At 49.1% G+C, this 17,615-nt stretch overlaps 1 protein-coding gene across 4 annotated transcripts in view; it reads left to right on the forward strand.

Moving 5' to 3' along the window:
* GABRB2 (gamma-aminobutyric acid type A receptor subunit beta2) overlaps positions 1-17,615 on the forward strand; it is a 134,390-nt gene that overhangs the window by 67,147 nt on the left and 49,628 nt on the right. For all 4 annotated transcript variants that reach the window (XM_075442011.1, XM_075442009.1, XM_075442010.1 and 1 more), the window contains one exon: positions 8,219-8,301. In XM_075442011.1, coding sequence (XP_075298126.1) covers positions 8,219-8,301 — 83 coding nt within the window. The remainder of the gene's footprint in view (positions 1-8,218; positions 8,302-17,615) is intronic.

Consider the following 17,615-nt stretch of genomic DNA (forward strand, 5'->3'; position numbering starts at 1 on the left):
TAAAGTTTGCCCTGTGCTCTGTGTGCTTTTCTTGCTTATTGCAAGAACTGCTTGCCCTGGAGGGAGGGAGGAGGGTTGCCTTCCACTGACAGCAGTAGGTTGTCAGCGCGTCTTGACGTGGTGCTCCTGCTTGCTGACTGCTCCTTCGGAACGCAGCGTTTTTGTCCAGCTCCAGTGGGACCATTGTTGTTTTCATCCAGCTCCAGTGGGACCATTTTTAGCGTAGTGTTTTGGAGCCACCGTGACAGCTGCGGTAACTGGTGAGCTTTAATTCGGTTGTCTAATGAAGATGAGGATCTTGGCTAATGACTACATAGTCATAAGTGATGATGCTTTTCCCTCCCACTCCCTCGTTGCTTAGAGCGTGCACTAATTGTGCAGATGGCAGTGGCTTAGCTGTGCGATAGTTCGCTTTCCATCTCCTCCTCTCGTGACATTTACACCGTGCGGAGAGGGTGTATCGCCAGCTCCCTTTCGGAGAAGATTTGTGATTCATCACCTGCCTCGGGAAGCCGACACTAAGATGGTGTCCGGTTGCTAAGAGGCAGAATCCGGATGCGCGCTTTCCGTGAGCCCACCTGCGCGGGGCCGCGCCTGGAACCCGCCGGCAGGCGACAGCCAGGAGCACTGGAGCCGTTCCCAGCGGGGCTGCTGCCGACGGCGGGTGACACTCGCGATGCCTGACGGGTCGGGGTGGCTCGGGGTCCGTCCTTACGCCTTCAGAAGATTCACCGGCTGTTCAGGCTGTAACCTAGCCAAGACTGACAGGTATTTGAGTGTCACAAGCCAAACTTCACCCAAGATTTACTGGTATTTTTCCCCACAAACATATTTTGGAATTACTGGATTTCTAGCGTAATTTGTATGTGACAGATGGAAAGTAAATACCTCTGCTATTTTTATTGTTTTGCTTTTCTTTCTCATACATTTATTAATTCTTATGGTTTGCAAGAAGCAACAGGAAAAAATAACAACTAATAAAGAAAATACCTTAAAATTTCATTTCTTCTTTGATGGCGTCTGTCTGTCGTGGCCACCCTACTCATCGGATTGTCTGCTGTTGCTTCTTTTGTGGAACAGTATTGCCATTTCTGTGTTCTGAGTTTGTTCTTCACAAGTGTCACTGATTTTATGTATTTTTTTCTCATTTGTAATTTAAAGGCTTGTTTACTTCGAAGTGTGGCTCCCGGGTTCCTGGTCATTATTTGCAAATGCTAGGGCAGCTGGGTTTGCTCTTCCCTTGCTTTTGGGAAGATCCAGCGCGGCAGGTGCCTGCAGGGAAGTTCGGGATTACTCTGGAGAGAGGGGGGTGGTTCTCCCGTCAGCGGGAGCTCTGCGGCTGGGGTCTGCTTACGGAGCCCGGGCGCTGTCTGTGGCAGCGCAGGGGTGACGCTGCGTGCGAGGCCAGGGGCGGTGAGCCTGGGGGTCACAGAGTGCCGTGAGAGACGGGTGGCTCCGAGGGCTCCGCTGGGCGGGCGCCGGGGTTCCTCCGATGCAGGCACTCAGAAGCGTGGACGGAGCAGTGACCTAAGGAGGAGCAGAAGGGACTTGGAAGGAACCTGTATTTCTGACGGGCAGAGCTGTAGCTTGCGCCCAGCGCGTGGTTTCTGCTGCCGAAGGCAGAAGAGGCGAAGGCTTGGCGTGACGTGCCTTGCCCTGGGAGCGAGGTGTGCTGAGCGCAGGAGGTGCTCTGCCGGTCCAAGGAGAGAGAAGTTACAAAGACCTTGTTGAGGCACTGCAGTCATGATTCAACCTGTTGAGTAGAAAATGACTTCATCTGAGCAAACGAAAAGCTGAGACGATCCGCTGCACCACAAACATACCTGCGTGTTTTCAGCGTTATGAATTTCAGATTGCTGACTGCTGAGCGTTCTCCGAAGTACAGCGGTGTTGAGCGCGCTGGTTGTCACCTCGGTGTCTGTGTCTCTGGGAAATGTGGGTTACAATGTGAGGGTGGGTGTCAGGAGGATGGGGCCAAGCTCTTTCCAGTGGTGCCCAGTGACAGGACAAGGGGCAATGGGCACAAACTGAGGCACAGGAAGTTCCATCTGAACATGAGGAAGAACTTCTTCCCTCTGAGGGTGACGGAGCACTGGAACAGGCTGCCCAGGGAGGTTGTGGAGTCTCCTTCTCTGGAGATATTCCGGACCCACCTGGACAAGGTCCTGTGCAGCCTGCTGTCAGTGACCCTGCTTGGGCAGGGGGTTGGGCTGGGTGACCCACAGAGGTCCCTTCCAACCCCTACTATTCTGTGATTCTGTGATTCTGTAACTGCAGAAGGCCGCCTTCCTTCGTGCGGTGCTGACGTGCAGGTGGTCAGTCGTCTTGTTTGTCAGCTTGGAGGAACATCACAGGAAAAGCATTTAACCTTAGCAAGGAAGTTATTAAACTGCTGACATTATTTGCTAAATTTCTGGTCTGTGGTTAGAAATGAGGTTTTACCACCTAGGAGAGGGATCTTGCCGCTCCCAGCTCTGGCTTTAGGTTGAATGAACGTATGTAACGCATGGCAGTAGTGATGAATAATGAATTGCCGTGAAATGAGAAGAATGCTGGGACTGGCTTATACAGAACTATCTTACCCGTTCTAGACATGACAGAGATGATTTTCCTGTGCCTTTCCATATTTCCCCGTTGAGAAATGCGCGTGCCCGAGAAAGCGTGGCTGTTGGGTTGCGAGCGTCCGCTCCTCCTGCCCCGTGTTGCAGGCAGGGCTGACCTGCAGTGCACACCCCGCGAAGGCTCTGCCGGCGAGCTGTGCTTTCTAAAAAGCTCTTCAGACATCTCTCCCATACTGGAGGGAGCGGTGCAGGCTGTTATTATCCTCGTACATTAAGACAATTAAAAGGTGTTCTTGCCAGGTGGTTAATGGGAACTATCATGTCCTCTTCCCATCATTTGGTATCAGATAACAGGGTTGACATGCAGACATTCATCATGTGAAAAATACCATTTAAAAAGATGCTCAGTGCTCTTTACAGTGAAGATTCCTCTGATAAACACCAGATTTGACCTAGGGGAACAAAACTCTAACTCTGGAGTTCTGAAATTGCTGCTGTATAAATGTGAATCTTGGGAAACACTTTTGTTTTCCTGCTGGAAGCTCCCTCCTCTACAGCCTGCCAAACAGGCTGGTATTGTCAGAAGTCGTCCGTGTTTTGCCGAAGGGCTGGGGCTGGGGCTGGGGAGCGGGCGAGGGTGTGTGGAAGGGGAGCCCGCTGGACACGCTGCGGGGCTCTGGGCTGACCCTGCACGCACGCCACGCGTTCACCGTGGGGCTTGGTGCCCGGGTGTGCGTTCCCCTGGAAGCACCTCTGCGTTTCGTCGAGTCAGTGCCTTCCCCGGGCTCGGGGTTTGATTCACCAAGTTCCAGCTTGCGTTGTGCTGTTGTTTGTGTATAGAAGAGTTTTAAGTAAAGTGTGGGAGTAATTTTAGAGAGTGTTTAAAAAAAAGAAAAAAAAAACAACAGAAAAAAACAAAAACGATGCATTTTCTACGGCAAAATGATCACTTTAAAAAAATCTCTGAATACAGGGAATGGCTCTGGGACAGGTCCAGCATATCTCAGATAAGCACTGATATTTTTCAGCTGACTCTTCATCCACCTCAGATGTGAACCTAATGGTAACTTGTTCCGTGGAGAAGAGAAGGTCTCGTGTACAGCCAAGGTAGCATGAGAAGCAACGGGGGACAGGTTCTCTGATTAAATCGTAAAGGTGCACAATACAAAGCAATGCTTCATGTGTAGCCTACGTAGTGATCAGCTTCCACCGCAGTATGAGTGTTCAGATGCCGTTCTAGATATACAAAGTGCTACCAGTGTGTGGAATTATTAGTAAAATTAAGGTTTTACATCTGAAAATTGAGGTTTATATGAGAGCAGGCGGCTGAAGTCCTCTGCTTCTCTCTGAGCCGGGGCCGTCAGCCGGCTGCCAGCGGCACTGTGTGCGGGATCCGCGCCGGCTGCCGCGCAGCTTCCAAATCCAGCAGCTTTACTGACCATAAATGCAAATAACTGACTGCAGAAACTGATGGATCTTACTGGCATTAAAATGGAAGAGAAGGGACCTTGGCAAAATTACTGAAGCTCGTCTTAGATGAATACAAATTTTATTTATTAATAGAGCATATTCTGCAGCAAAATGTAGGCATTAGGAGGAAACTCCCTCCTGTTTTGCAGCGTGTGGATTAGTGTGCTGGCCTCTCAGGTGTAGTTACGGAGAAGTTTCAAAGGTGTTATGTCAGAAACAGAGAAGGACCAACAGAAGATGGGAAAGCAGCCTCTGTGCAGCTGTTCTGTTTCGATTTCGGACGTTCAGTGTTTTCTACAGCTTACCAAGCTTTCAGTTCTTCTCGCCAGTATGACGCAGCTAGGATGTCAGAGGTTTGGGGTTTTTTGTTTTGTTCTCCTGTTTCTGTTTGGAACAAAGTTCTGAATGTGCTGAGATGAAGGTGGGGAAGAGAAAGGTCGTACCTGGTCATTCAGGCTTTGGCACAGGAGGAGATGTAGCCCTTGGGGTTTCAGCAGGATAGCTGGAGTTAACTTGGATGCCTGTTAATTGTAGTCGTTAGATTTGACTCTATTGAAGAGGAAAAAAAACTCCTGTATGCTTCTCTCAAGCATTCAGTGAAGCTTTAACTAAAGTTGAGTTGGTCTGCAATGTAGATACTGATTTGGAAATGTCAAAGGAGAACATGGCTTCCCATTTTCAAAATAATATTGCTGCTACTTTAATACTATGTTAAAGTAATAAGTGTATTTGGTGTCTAAAATGGACCAGATATGAAACGGAGGATTGACAGTATAAGCCTAACACAATAGATGAGAAGAGCACTGAGGCCAAGCATGACATCTGGAATGTGATAGGAGGCGGTTTCAAGTAATTTATTTTTTCGTTGTCAAAGGAAAAAAAATTCCACAGACTCAGATATCATGTCAGGGGAACCGATCTGTCAGGGAAAAGAAAACAGGGAACATGATCAGAAATAGCTGCAAAAAGGGTTTTCTCCACGGATGTCTACTTGCGGATTAGCCTGAGTAGGAAAAATATCAATGTTTAAGAATAAAATGTGCAGAACAAACTGTTCATGTTTTGTCAAAGTCAGGTCTCTCCTAAATCATTTATATGAATACGAAGGATGCTCTTCCTTTCCCAGCTCCCCATTGCAGCGTTTTATATATAAAATCACCTGTAGTGTCTCTTGTCTTCCTCCTCTCCCCCGCAGGAGCCTTCCCGAAAGGCGTTAACAGGAATCTGTCGCTTGAGACCGGTGTGCTGGGATTTAGCCCTAGAAATACCTGCTGAATCTTCATTCCTCGTCCTCAGATGAATACTGGTCACAGGGGAATAGTTGTCTGGGCGGGATATGTAGCTGCGGGGCAAGCTGGGGATTTATTAACGACGGCTCAGGCAGGCTGAGATGCAGCGGTGAAGCCCCGCTGGCCCTGGGGACGTACGGGGCTCAGGGGGACGGGGACCTTCGGCAGCTTCACACCCCCAGGGCTTCGTTCTTCTCGTGTGCTGGGCGTAACACGGGTCTCCCTCATCTGTGCTTCCTAGGCAGTACTTTAATACAAATCAGGGTTAGCAGAAACTGGAATGAGTTGGTGCCAATGTTAAGAATTCTGGTAGTCATTTTAAGTGAGCCATTTCTCTTTATAATTTCAAAATATTGTTCTGGAATGGAAAAAATATATACTAGTATGGTACAGATTTTTGTGTTTGCATACTCGCTATCTATATTTTTGTTATGTGTCTCTGTCAGACGTGGCATCTCATTTACTCAGTGCAGGATTTGATGGCCACCTCGGCATACCTGCACATCTGCTTAGGTAGCTTGGAAGAGTAAATGTGAGCACTAGAACATTAACTGATAAATAATACGTATTTTTTAAAATATTAAATAGAAGACTATTCTACAGAATAATCGAAGTGATATGCTTAATGCAACCAAAACACATCTTGTGGAAACACAAGCACCTCCGAAGCAGAGCGAGGCAGTCTGAACGCCGGCAGCAGCGTGGTTTCTGGCCCCTCCTGGTGCTGCCTGCCCTGCTCCCCAGCGCAGCCTCAGCCTCTGCAGCAGGTCACGCAGGGCTGCCGGGAGCAGCGCTGCCTGCCACGAGCTGAAAGTGAGAGCAGTAGCTGGAGGTAGTCTAGGATTAACCACATGGGACGAAAGGATGTGGCTGTGGAGTCCTAACTGAGGGTGTGCCACTGAAGGAATCCATTCTGCCTCTCCTGCACCTGGGGATGAACAACCCCAGGCACCAGTGCAGGCTGGGGCTGAGCTGCTGGAGAGCAGCTCTGCGGAGAGAGACCTGGGTGTGCCGGGGGACGACAGGGTGACCATGAGCCAGCAGTGTGCCCTGGGTGCCAAGAAAGCCAATGAGATCCTGGGATGCATCAAGAGGAGTGTGGGCAGCAGGACGAGGGAGGTTCTCCTTCCTCTCTGCTCTGCCCTGGGGAGGCCCCATCTGCAGTGCTGTGTCCAGTGTTGGGCTCCCCAGTTCAAGAAGGATGAGGGGCTCCTGGAGAGAGTCCAGAGGAGGGCTACGAGGATGAGGAGGGGACTGGAGCATCTCTCCTACGAGGAGAGGCTGAGGGAGCTGGGCTTGTTCAGCCTGAAGAAGAGAAGGCTGCGAGGGGACCTAATAAATGCTTATAAATATCTGCAGGGTGGGTGTCAGGAGGATGGGGCCAAGCTCTTTTCAGTGGTGCCCAGTGACAGGACAAGGGGCAATGGGCACAAACTGAGGCACAGGAAGTTCCGTCTGAACATGAGGAAGAACTTCTTCCCTCTGAGGGTGAGGGAGCACTGGCCCAGGCTGCCCAGGGAGGTTGCGGAGTCTCCTTCTCTGGAGATATTCCAGCCCCGCCTGGACTTGGTCCTGTGCAGCCTGCTCTGGGTGACCCTGCTTGGGCAGGGGGTTTGGACTAGATGACCCACAGAGGTCCCTTCCAACCCTTACTATTCTGTGATTCTGTGGTTTGAGAAGATACAAGTGTTCAAAATAACGACAGAACAGCCTGCATACCCTCTGCGAAAGGCCAGCAGCCCTCGCGCAGCGGGAGGGGTTCTGAGCAGAAGGCCGCTGGTCGCCCAGCATCTCGCCAGGGCCCTGGGAGGAGGCGGCGGGCGACGCTGCCCGGGCGCGGTGTCCACGCGGGCTGTGGGCTCGCCAGCTCCCCACCGGGCCCCGTCTCGAGGCGCGCCGCGTCACCTGGGCTGCTGCGGGTTGAGCCAAATCCTTGGGTCCCCCTTCGGCTCAAAGACCACTCGTCCTGTTGGCTGCTGCGCCGCCCCCGCGTTTGGCTGCCGGGGCGGAAGCAGGTTCCCCGCGTGCAGGCGGGCAGCCAGCCGTGCTTAACTCGCAGGAGAAAATCCCTTTTCCCTCGAGGAGTCTGCATACAGGAGTTACGTAGCGGGTTCTGAGGGAGGGGCGAGGGGAGAGAAGATTAAGAATTGATTTTTGTCTACGCGTTAAGACGACTTGATGGGAGCGCAGTTCAAAGGCGGCTGAGAATGGTGCCGCGGTTCGTCTTCAGCTGAGGGTCACGTTCCTCCGGGAGGTTGGTCAGCAAAAGAGGTGTTGACGGTGGAGATGTTCCTCTCAACATCTGACAGGCACGCCTGACACGGGTGGGGGTTGGTAGGTTTGGTGAAATCTGGAGGCACAAATATGGTCTAAAAATTTTGTGAAAGTGCGCCTGAAAATGTTTGCTTTACAACATGGAGACAGACTAATACTTCATTGGCAAGGTACTGTTGAGCAGAAGAAAGAAGAATTAAGTTTTGTGAAGGGATTAGGGTATTAACCCAGGACATGATGTACGAGTCTTTCTCTGTTCCGCTTCGTATTTTCCCTGCCACCTGTTTTTGAGCCTTTTCTTTTTGGCTTGTCCTCCCCTCTGAAATGGAGGACGTCCCGCTGTCCTCGGGCACGCTTGGTGTGTCGGGCCGGGCCGGTGGTCGGCTGTTAAAGCTGGCGGAGCTGTGATGACGGGGTGCAGAGGGGGGGCTGGCCGCTCGCCCGCCGGGCTGCCGTACCCTGCCTAGAGCGGCGTCGGTGACAAGTCAGCAGCAGACGCCGTAGGTCAGTAAAAATAGGCAAGAGCGTCAGCTATGTAGAAATACATCTTCTTCCCTCAACTGTGCGCAATCAAGGCAAGTTTGGAACAAGACCCGTTAACAAGCTCTTCTGTTTCCTTCCTAGAATTACGACGACAGCTGCTTGCATGATGGACCTACGGAGATATCCGCTGGATGAGCAGAACTGCACGCTGGAGATTGAGAGCTGTAAGTACTTCTGCAAATCCTCCTCAGTCTGCGGGCAACTGCTGCGGAGGTTTTATTTCTGTCTTTTTTTAAGCACGCTACTAAACTGGTCGTCTTTCTGTCTGATGACGTTTAGATCCTTGTAAACACATGCAAAAAAAATAGCTTTCCAGATGGATTAGTAATTTGTGGCGCAAGGATTAGCAAAAGTTATTCTGTGTTTTGATGGACAATTTACAGCTTAAAAGTCTCATTCAGATGCCTTGTTGGAGTTCATGCGAGGAGCATGAGGATTATTATCGGTTCTTTATCCTCCTTCCCTGCTGAACCGCGTGGCAGCTTGTTTCCCTTTGCGAACAACGGCAAGAGGTTGGAATTGTCCTGGCAGCAGGTGGGTTGTGGGGTTGCTTCTGACCCCCGTGTGCAGGTGAACTTCCAACCCGCGCCGCGCAGTCTGTCCTACATTCTGGTTGCGTAGCTGGTGTCTCTGTCAGACCTCCTACGCCGATGAAACCTGTGTTGTGAATTAAAATTTCAGATGCCTTTGGGCTGAAAAATCTTTAGGGAATCTGAGTGAGGGAACAAATAATTGGTGATCACTTTTGTAAAGACAGCGTTGTGAGCGTGCGTGATTTGGCACTGTGAGGCAGACTGGGTCGGCACTTTGGAGATCCGTTCCCTGTTTCAGGAGAGCCACAGGTAGTTCAGCTGGCTGTGCTACCAAGTTGAATGTGGTAAGCAAAATGGAAATTAACGGCGTGTTTTAAGATACAGTACACAAAGGTAGGTGTATTTTTGAAGAACCTTCTGTATTATAAAAGCCTATGTGGGATTTCTGTGTGCAGTGAAGTACAAAATGACAGTAGCTTGCGCGACAGGCTGGTAAGAACTTGGTACAGCAGAGCTGCTTTCTCCTGTTCTAGAAAACGTTGAAGAATATGCTTTAAATTTGTGCCCCGGTTTCGTTTGTTTCAGTGTGATTTAAAGATATGCCTTTCCTGAATTTGAACTTGTGACGCTGCTGTCTGAAGTAATTTATGCACATAAAGTAAGCAAAATGAGTCTTTATCGTTGAAGTTCACCCCTCCTGTGGGCCGGACTACACAAGCAGCAGGTGTGGTGGTGGACTCTGCTCTTTTCAGAGTGCACAACATCCTGGTTGGGTGGGTTTTTTGCAGTTCATTATAGAATTTCTATTCTTAGTGTTTGATTCAAAATTTCATACCTGCAGCCTTTTACCAGTACAGCAAGTTGATTTTAATGTGCGAGAAAACTGCTGGCAGAACTGTATTCAGGTTTACAGAGATTTTGACTGAGAATGGGGCTTGCTATGCCGGTGTCTTTCAATTGTGGTTGTAGCAAGGACCTGGAATTTTTCTTTTTTCCAGTTGTGTGTGCAAGGTGGAAAGGTGAGAGTCAGAGGACACCCTTCCTCTCTGGTGACAGCGTTGTTTAAACAGTCACTAAGTAGATTAGTAATTTGTGCTTATATTTCAAGGCATAATTCAAGAATAACTCAGGATGGGAGGGACCTCAGGAGGTCTCTAGTCTAACCCTCGCAAGACGTGGTCAGCTCTGGGGTCAGACCAAGTTGCTCACGTCTTTGTCTGGGCTGGTCTTGAAAACCTCCAAGGAAGGAGAGTGCAGAACCTCCCCAGGCAGCCTGTTCCAGGGCCTGACCCTCTTTCCAGCGAGCAAGTTCCATCGCTGTTGTGGAGAGGGGCCATGTTGTGTGTCTGGTTCATCCTGTCCCGGCGTGCTGCGTCTGCCTCGGGAAGAAGTGGTGACTGTTATTCATCTGCAGTAGAATGGAAGTGCTGTGCAACCTGTGTTATAAAAAAGTGAGTTGTGAGTCGTACAACTGAATGACAGTGTCTTGAGAATGCTCTGAATGAAGTAGTGTCTTGTACCGGTAGCTCTGTAGCTTCACAAAGGCATCCTTGAGTTCAAGCTAAGCTGTGTGGTTTTCCTTCCATGGGTAATCTTGGTGTGGGGCAGTCGGATCCACCGCTCTTGATTCGGGTACACAGGTACTGCTCCCGCCACGCAGCCTGACGTGTCTCTGTACACCTCCTCTTTCTCAGTCCCTCGTTAACACTGAAAAACTCTCAAAATGAGGATTCTTTTCCCATGGATAATGGTCTTAAGAATTTTCGTTACAATGTGTGGCTCAGTAACGTGTTTCTTATTACACGCATCTGAAAGGCAATTCTTTGTGTTCTGTAACTGCAAAATGTTCAAGTTTTCTGTATAGTGTCTGGAACGCAGACACGAAGAGCCAGCTTTACAGGAATAGGCTGGACCTGCGTTGGTTGGTGTTACAGCTTTGGGACTGGTGGTGGTCACGTTTCTGCTCTTTGGCTGCAGAGCAGCCCACGGCTTACGCTTGCTGTCACACAACCATGTCCCATCTCCTGATGGATGTGGTGCTGTAGCCAGGACCTGAGCTGCTGCCTCGGCCCAGGCAATGGTCTGGCACAAGGACAGGGTAACAGAACAGCACGAACACGGAACGGGTGGAAGCCGGTGTGCAGCCAAGTGTCTAAGAACACAGCTTTCCACTTTGACATCAGGTGTGCAGGTACCCTGCTCCAGAGAAGATATGGATGCAATATGGGAAATAACCACTTGTAACGCCAGCCACCTACAATTGCCATGAATGGAATCAAGCACAGTGCTGAATCCGGGCATGTGAGTCATGTGAAAGATGGTTGTCCAAGTTTCTGATGGCTTTTGCATAACCCAATACAACGATTTCCTGGTAAAAGCACTGCTTTTGTCCTGTTTCTGAAGCAGTGAGTTGGCAGTCAGCTTACACTGGAAGTCGGTCGGTCTTCAGCAGCAGCCCCAGCCGTGCTGGAGGCACAGGCAGCTGGTTCGGTGAAAGCAGAGCAGGCACCCGCGTCGGGCTGGGCTCTGCAGGGGAACGGGGATCTCCACGCAGCCTGGAGCAGACGCGTCCGCAGCAGCTGGCTTCGGGAAGACGATCTGTACCGAAACGTTGCACCGGCCGCCGAAGTGATGCTGAAAGGCCGGTGAGTTCAGTGTTTGCTTGTGAATTTTGCTTTTATTCCTTTGGGGCTTTTTGTGTCTGGACCTTTGTGACCCGTTGCCTGACACGTGCTCTGTCGCTGTTTTGGGGAAATTCTGGAAAGGGGCAAAGAACACGACAGTAGATGATTGTTACTCTTTTTACTTACAGTCTCTCTTTTCTTTGCAGAGCTAAAATGAGTGATACAAACAGTAGCACTGGTGGCTGATACTGTCAGAATTGTTGTCCTGGGGATGGTGTTCCCGTGAAGGCACTTCTCATCTTCTCACACAGCTGACGGGAATGCACAGGGAGCAGATGGACATCAAGGTGCTGCGAGTGCCCTGCGTCGGTACGGTGAGTTGCTTGTGCTGCTGTAGCGTGCGTGGTGCTGGTGGTGCTGGGTGGATGTGCTAACGAGAGTACTGAATTTTCCTTTCAGGTTTCAGGGGCAACATTCTGCAAGTCCAGAAAGATCCAGGCTTGCTAGGTAAATGCATGACACTTGGCTGCAAAACCTACCCAAGTTCCTATCAAAGTTGGTTCTCTTGCTGACCAAGAAGAACTAGCTGTTGTCTAGCTCTATTTTTATTAATTTCTGGGAAGATGGGATTAAAGTGGTGTGTTTTACATTTTGCTATGAGGGATGAAAAACCTATACCTCAGTGTGTCCCAAATTTGCATTTATGCGCTGTGTACAGCATAACCTCCTATATTTTTTCCTGCAGTGAATCTTCACGTGCTGCTGATAACACCGTGGAATTGATTGTATGGGTGCGAGAAACTTGCTTTCATTATAAAATCACAAGGTCTTTGTTTATTATGTTAGCTTTCTTAAAGAAATAAACCAGTGTTTTTGACTGTTGTATCTGTGTCTTTCATTCTAAGGGAATGCTGAACGTGGTAGAACATGAGAAGCTTTTAAAGTCTGCTGAGAGAAGATGGCTGCAAGATTGGAATCCCTGGCAGCTGATTTTTCTTTTTTATATATGAAAAATATAAAAAATTACGTATAGAAAATCGTTATAGGTAAAAATACTATATGTTTTTGAAAGAAATCTTTCTTTTGGATGAGAGGGCTTGACAGTGATGCAAATACAAGTAGCGTTTGTGCTGTGCGCGCTGTGTCGGTTTACGCTACTGAGCGATGCGTGTGCGGACTCTTGGTCACCTTTTCTGAAGCTACATCTTTGTGAGTGAGCAGTGGGCTCCTGCTGGCACACATTTACACAGGTAGTAGCTCTTGTTTGGCCTGGAGACTGTACTTGGGGACACTTCGTTCTGAGGCTGGGTGCCAACTTGCTTCTGATTTTAAGGAATTTAAAAAAAAATATTTCATAAATTAGGTCATTGTGCCTGTTACAAATGGCATGGCTGTAATTTTGCCAAACATCAAGTTGTAAATACCCTGATGTAATTGTCATTTAAGGATGATTTTTGTAGTTTTGATAGCAATACATGGACGGGCGTTGTAACGTGTTCTCATACCTGGCAGCGTGCCTTGAAATGACGTGCTGTCACGGGGAGCTCGCTAGCCTGATTGGAACTGGAGCTGGGGCCTTCTGGCAGGGCAGAGTCAGAGCTCAAAGCTGGAGCCAGGGTGCGTCACCTCCACCTCTGCTACAGCCATTTCTGAGCTTGGGTGTCTTCACTGTCCGAAGAGCAGTGAAAGGCAGCCGATCTCTGCTGCCATTCCATTTTTCACTTGTTCTGGTGTTAAGGTGTCCATAAGTAACCTTTTGTATTTTTAATCTACCCTTTCCATCACAGTTCTGATAAAATACAGCCTGGAAGTGGAGTATTGCAAATGCAGATGGCAGTTTCACGTGGAACCTGCAGAGCTGTGTCTCACAGGAGTGTGGCAAACTCAAATTAGGGGCTTGTTATTCTCAGAGATTTTTTCTTTCCTACTTTTGAGAGACCATTAGTAAGTCTTGTCAGCAGTTTGTGGGGGAGATAGAAGGCAACAAAAGAATTGGACTCTTGACGCTTAAGGATTGTTTGAGTTGTTTCCACATACCATATTAATCAAACAAATTTAATGACACTTGATCCCTTGTGTTTCCCTTGGGTAACTCCAGCGTGGTACTTCTCTCAAAACTGGTTGCGACCGTAGGGCAGAGTTAGCATCTGGTTTACTACCTTTAGCATGGCGTGACCTCGGTCTTGCACGCAGGTAAGGTTTGATCACTGCAGCAGTAAATGTTCCTCTTCACAAGGAGAGAGGTGCTGGAGCCTCTGGCTGCGTGTCTCGTGAGGCGCAGTGCGGGTTCCAGCAGCCTGCCCGTGGCAGTCGGGCTCCTCTAAGGGACAGCAGCGCCTGCTGCCTCGCGTCCTGCGCTGCTCGCGGTCGGGTGGCAGCGGTCGCAGTCTTACGTTTGGTCGCTCTCTGGTGCGTAAGCTCACTGGTTTACAGGTGGACCGAGATGCAGGTGATGCTGAAACGTAGGCAGCTCGATAGAGTAAAAACGTACTTAGCTAACACCAAACCAGCGCTCTTCGGTATGGCTGTACCTGTGAGAGCTGTCGAATAAACCAGGGCTATATTCCAGGCAGCTTTTCCGTCTCCGCTTCAGAAAGAGCACTGCACGTTTTTCTGGGGGTGGAATCTGCTGCTGGAAGATGAACTTTCTTCAGAGGGCTGGCGCGCTCGGCCGTCCTGCTGGAGCAGACGCCAGCAGCTCCGCTGCGCCCAGCTCCTGTGACCGCTGCTCTGGGCTGGTTGCTGCTTGCAACAGCAAGGCGTTCTCTGGAATTAATCCTGTGGTGTTAGCACGGTTGCTCTGGAGATGAAAAGGATCCTGGGTTATGTAGAAACAAGGCAGTTTTGTGATAAGACTTGCTCTTGCTGGGACAACACCGTGGTTTTGGATGTAGCGTGTTTTCCTGAGGTTTTCCTGAGATGGAGATTTAGGCAACCTGGAGCAGCTGCTTGCTTTGTGCGGTTTTGTTTTTGAGTTTGGTTTTTTTTAAATCCTCTTTGCCTTCAGGGATTTGGATGACTGTGGGAAGGATTTTAGCCAGAAGGTGGAACAAAGCTCACTGGGGAGACTCCAGCTGGGACTGAAAACACAGCAGTGTTGGGTCCACGTGTTTGCGAGTTAGCACGTGAGGCCACTTGACCAGCCAAAAACGCACTCAGCCTGTTGAAAAGGAGAGAAGACCTTGGTCTGAATGCTATGATTAAGGGCCTGTCATTTTGTTGTGACAAATACATCTCCAGATTTCCTAACTTGCCTATGAATATTGGCTATTCCATGATTGTCTGACCTTCGAAGATGTGAGCTCGGCTATCAGTTCAAGCGCTGTCGCCCCTGGTGAGTTCTTCAGAATAGATTACAAACTGCTTCCAAGTGTAAGCCTTAAATAATTACGAGGATGATGAGCAGGCAAGCCTTTCAGTGAGATCTTTCCTTATCTAAATTGTTTTTCCAATCATGATAAAAATATCAAAGTGTGCAGTAAAAATATCTGAGCCAAATACCCGAATCAGTTGGATGGAGGAAGATAATTAGCAGATAGCGTGCATCTGTTGGCACAGGCTCGGCGAAGGGCAGAGGAGCTGATGTGGAGCTCTGAGCTCTTTAACCTGGGCTATTTTCAGCTCCTTGCTTATCTGGGTATCTGTCCACTGCATTGCAGCTCTCTGCAGAAAGGAGTATCTGACAGTAAGTTGGGGCTGTTTTCAGCAGTGCATCCTACGGCGTGTGTGGGGCTGCACGGTTCTCATCTTGCTTGTGGTGGGAACGGCTGATGCCAGTGCAGCTTCGTGGTCAATATGGACAGAGGAGTTTGTGGCAAAGACAGATGCAGAGTCCTTATCTCTCAGTAAGATTTGACCAAGCAGGTGCTGACTGAAAGCTCTCGCCGTTTAAAGACGTTTGTGTAAGAAGAGATGTTCTCATCTCCAGACATCGTTGTTGGAGCTGGGACACACGGTCTGGCAGTGCGTGTACCTCTTTGGAGCCAGATGTTGCTGGGCTGTCGTGAAGCCTGTTGTTCTTGATGTGTGGGGATACTTGGAGCCTTTAGGAAATGCGTTTGTGTTCCACATTGTTGTACAAGAATCGGAAAAGGTCCGCAGTGTCCGGAGCTTTGCCTGCAGAGGCATTCTGCTGCCGTCGGCGGGACAGAGTGGCCAGATGAGATTTCTTCCTGTCCAGAGAGGAACTGGCGCGGTCTCTGCTTGGTGGGTCATGGTGGGTGTCCGAGGTGCGAGGTTAGGCTGCCCTGAACCGCCGTCTGGATGGGGCAGGTTTGGGGGCTTTGTGTGGTCCCTGGGGGGGGACCTGTCTCTTGTCACCGAGTGGTCACCTAACCTTGCCATCGGTGCCTCCGTGCACGCAGCGTGGAATCCTTGGCTGGCGTTTCTGGATTGATCAACGTAGCCACATTTAACAATACAGAATTACGGGAAGAAATGCAAAAACAAAGACTGATTTGTAAACCAGTTTTGTCTGTTTTTCAGAATAAATCAACAATTTAATTAAACACATTTAAATATAATCTGTTCTCCTTATCTGTAACTTTGTTTTTGCTGAGGAAATTATTCGGTGTTATTTAACGAGTGTCTGCAGCGTAGTTACAAATGGTTGCGTTTTAAGTTGTTCGGGCTGGTGCAAGGAGACCTTAGGATGCGTGTGACCAGACAGATGTCTCAGATTTCAGTTTTGTAAGGATGGACAGGCTGGCTTACGAAAGCGTGATTGTGCTTCCACGGATCTTGCGAGCGGTTGAACATTTCATCTGCAGGGCAGGGTTACTGCTGATTCCTCATCTGTTTTTTACCTATCTGTAGGCTCTGTATGACTTCTCTGAAAACTGATGGTAGTAAAGAATGGAAAAAAATCAAGTTCTGTAACTTTGAGGGTATTTTAAGACAGACAAGGTGGCCTGTTGGCGTTGATGCCTTACACAGTATTCCCATTTCTAAACGTGAAGAAAAACTGGCATCTTCCTGAAGGCTCGCCCGGCTCGTTCAAATGTTATGTGTGCTTGATGTTGATGATTTAAATCATCAGGTAGTTAGAATCAAATATGAGAAGGTAATTTATATGTAAAATATTTAAAAATGGAGGTTTTTTCCAACCTGAGTTAAAAATACAAGTTTTCTACAAGTTTTCTATTTCCCCTGTGGAGTATTTGGGGGGAAAAAAGGGTCACGAGGCAGGTTGTGTGAACAGGAGGGGAGCCCTGTGTCAGCAGCACTCTGTCACAATTTGTTTGTAACAAGGAGGACATTTACTCCATCCCATCTGAGGGTTTTTCATATAATTAGTGCTTTATTGTTGTGCTCCTTACAGACAGAAGATGCTTTTTAGCGTCTTACGGCAGATGATGGAGTTTCCCTGCTTCAATGGCCTGCATGAGCTTCCTCCCGCTGTAGCTGTTATTTTTTTCCCCTGGTCCCAAGTTTACTTTTTAAATTCAGTTTTCATTCTCTTTTTTTTTTTTTTCACATGGACAATCTTAATTCTTCAGTCTCTTCTGTTTAAAGTATTTCTGAAGCGCTAGCCTTAGAAGCTCTGGTTTTCTGAGAGTATCTGTCCTTGCTTATCAACCTTCAGTCTGCAGGTGGGGTAGAACAGCTGACCTGACCCCGTTATTTTCTGATCTAAAAGAAGGCTGGGGTTAGCACAGGCCTCTTGCAGACCCCGTTGGCGACGCGTGCGTTCCCCTGTTACTCCTAGGTGGGCCGATTACTTGAAGTTCTTGTGATCTACGTCATGAGTCCAGACAAGTTAAATGTCCTGTGAAGGGTGTCCGGACGTTTGGCCAAACCTGAAGCTTTTCACAGAATCACAGAATAGTAGGGGTTGGAAGGGACCTCTGTGGGTCACTCAGTCCAACCCCCTGCCCAAGCAGGGTCACCCAGAGCAGGCTGCACAGGACCTTGTCCAGGCTGGTCTTGAATATCTCCAGAGAAGGAGACTCCACCACCTCCCTGGGCAGCCTGTTCCAGGGCTCCATCACCCTCAGAGGGAAGAAGTTCTTCCTCATGTTCAGACAGAACTTCCTGTGCCTCAGTTTGTGCCCATTGCCCCTTGTCCTGTCACTGGGCACCACTGGAAAGAGTCTGGCCCCGTCCTCCTGACCCCCACCCTGCAGATATTTATAAGCATTTATTAGGTCCCCTCTCAGCCTTCTCTTCTTCAGGCTGAACAAGCCCAGCTCCCTCAGCCTCTCCTCGTAGGGGAGATGTTCCAGTCCCCTCCTCATCCTCGTAGCCCTCCGCTGGACTCTCTCCAGCAGCTCCTCATCTTTCTTGAACTGGGGAGCCCAGAACTGGACACAGTACTCCAGA

This window comes from Opisthocomus hoazin, chromosome 23, assembly GCF_030867145.1.
Source record: "Opisthocomus hoazin isolate bOpiHoa1 chromosome 23, bOpiHoa1.hap1, whole genome shotgun sequence".
NCBI classification, from domain to species: domain Eukaryota; kingdom Metazoa; phylum Chordata; class Aves; order Opisthocomiformes; family Opisthocomidae; genus Opisthocomus; species Opisthocomus hoazin.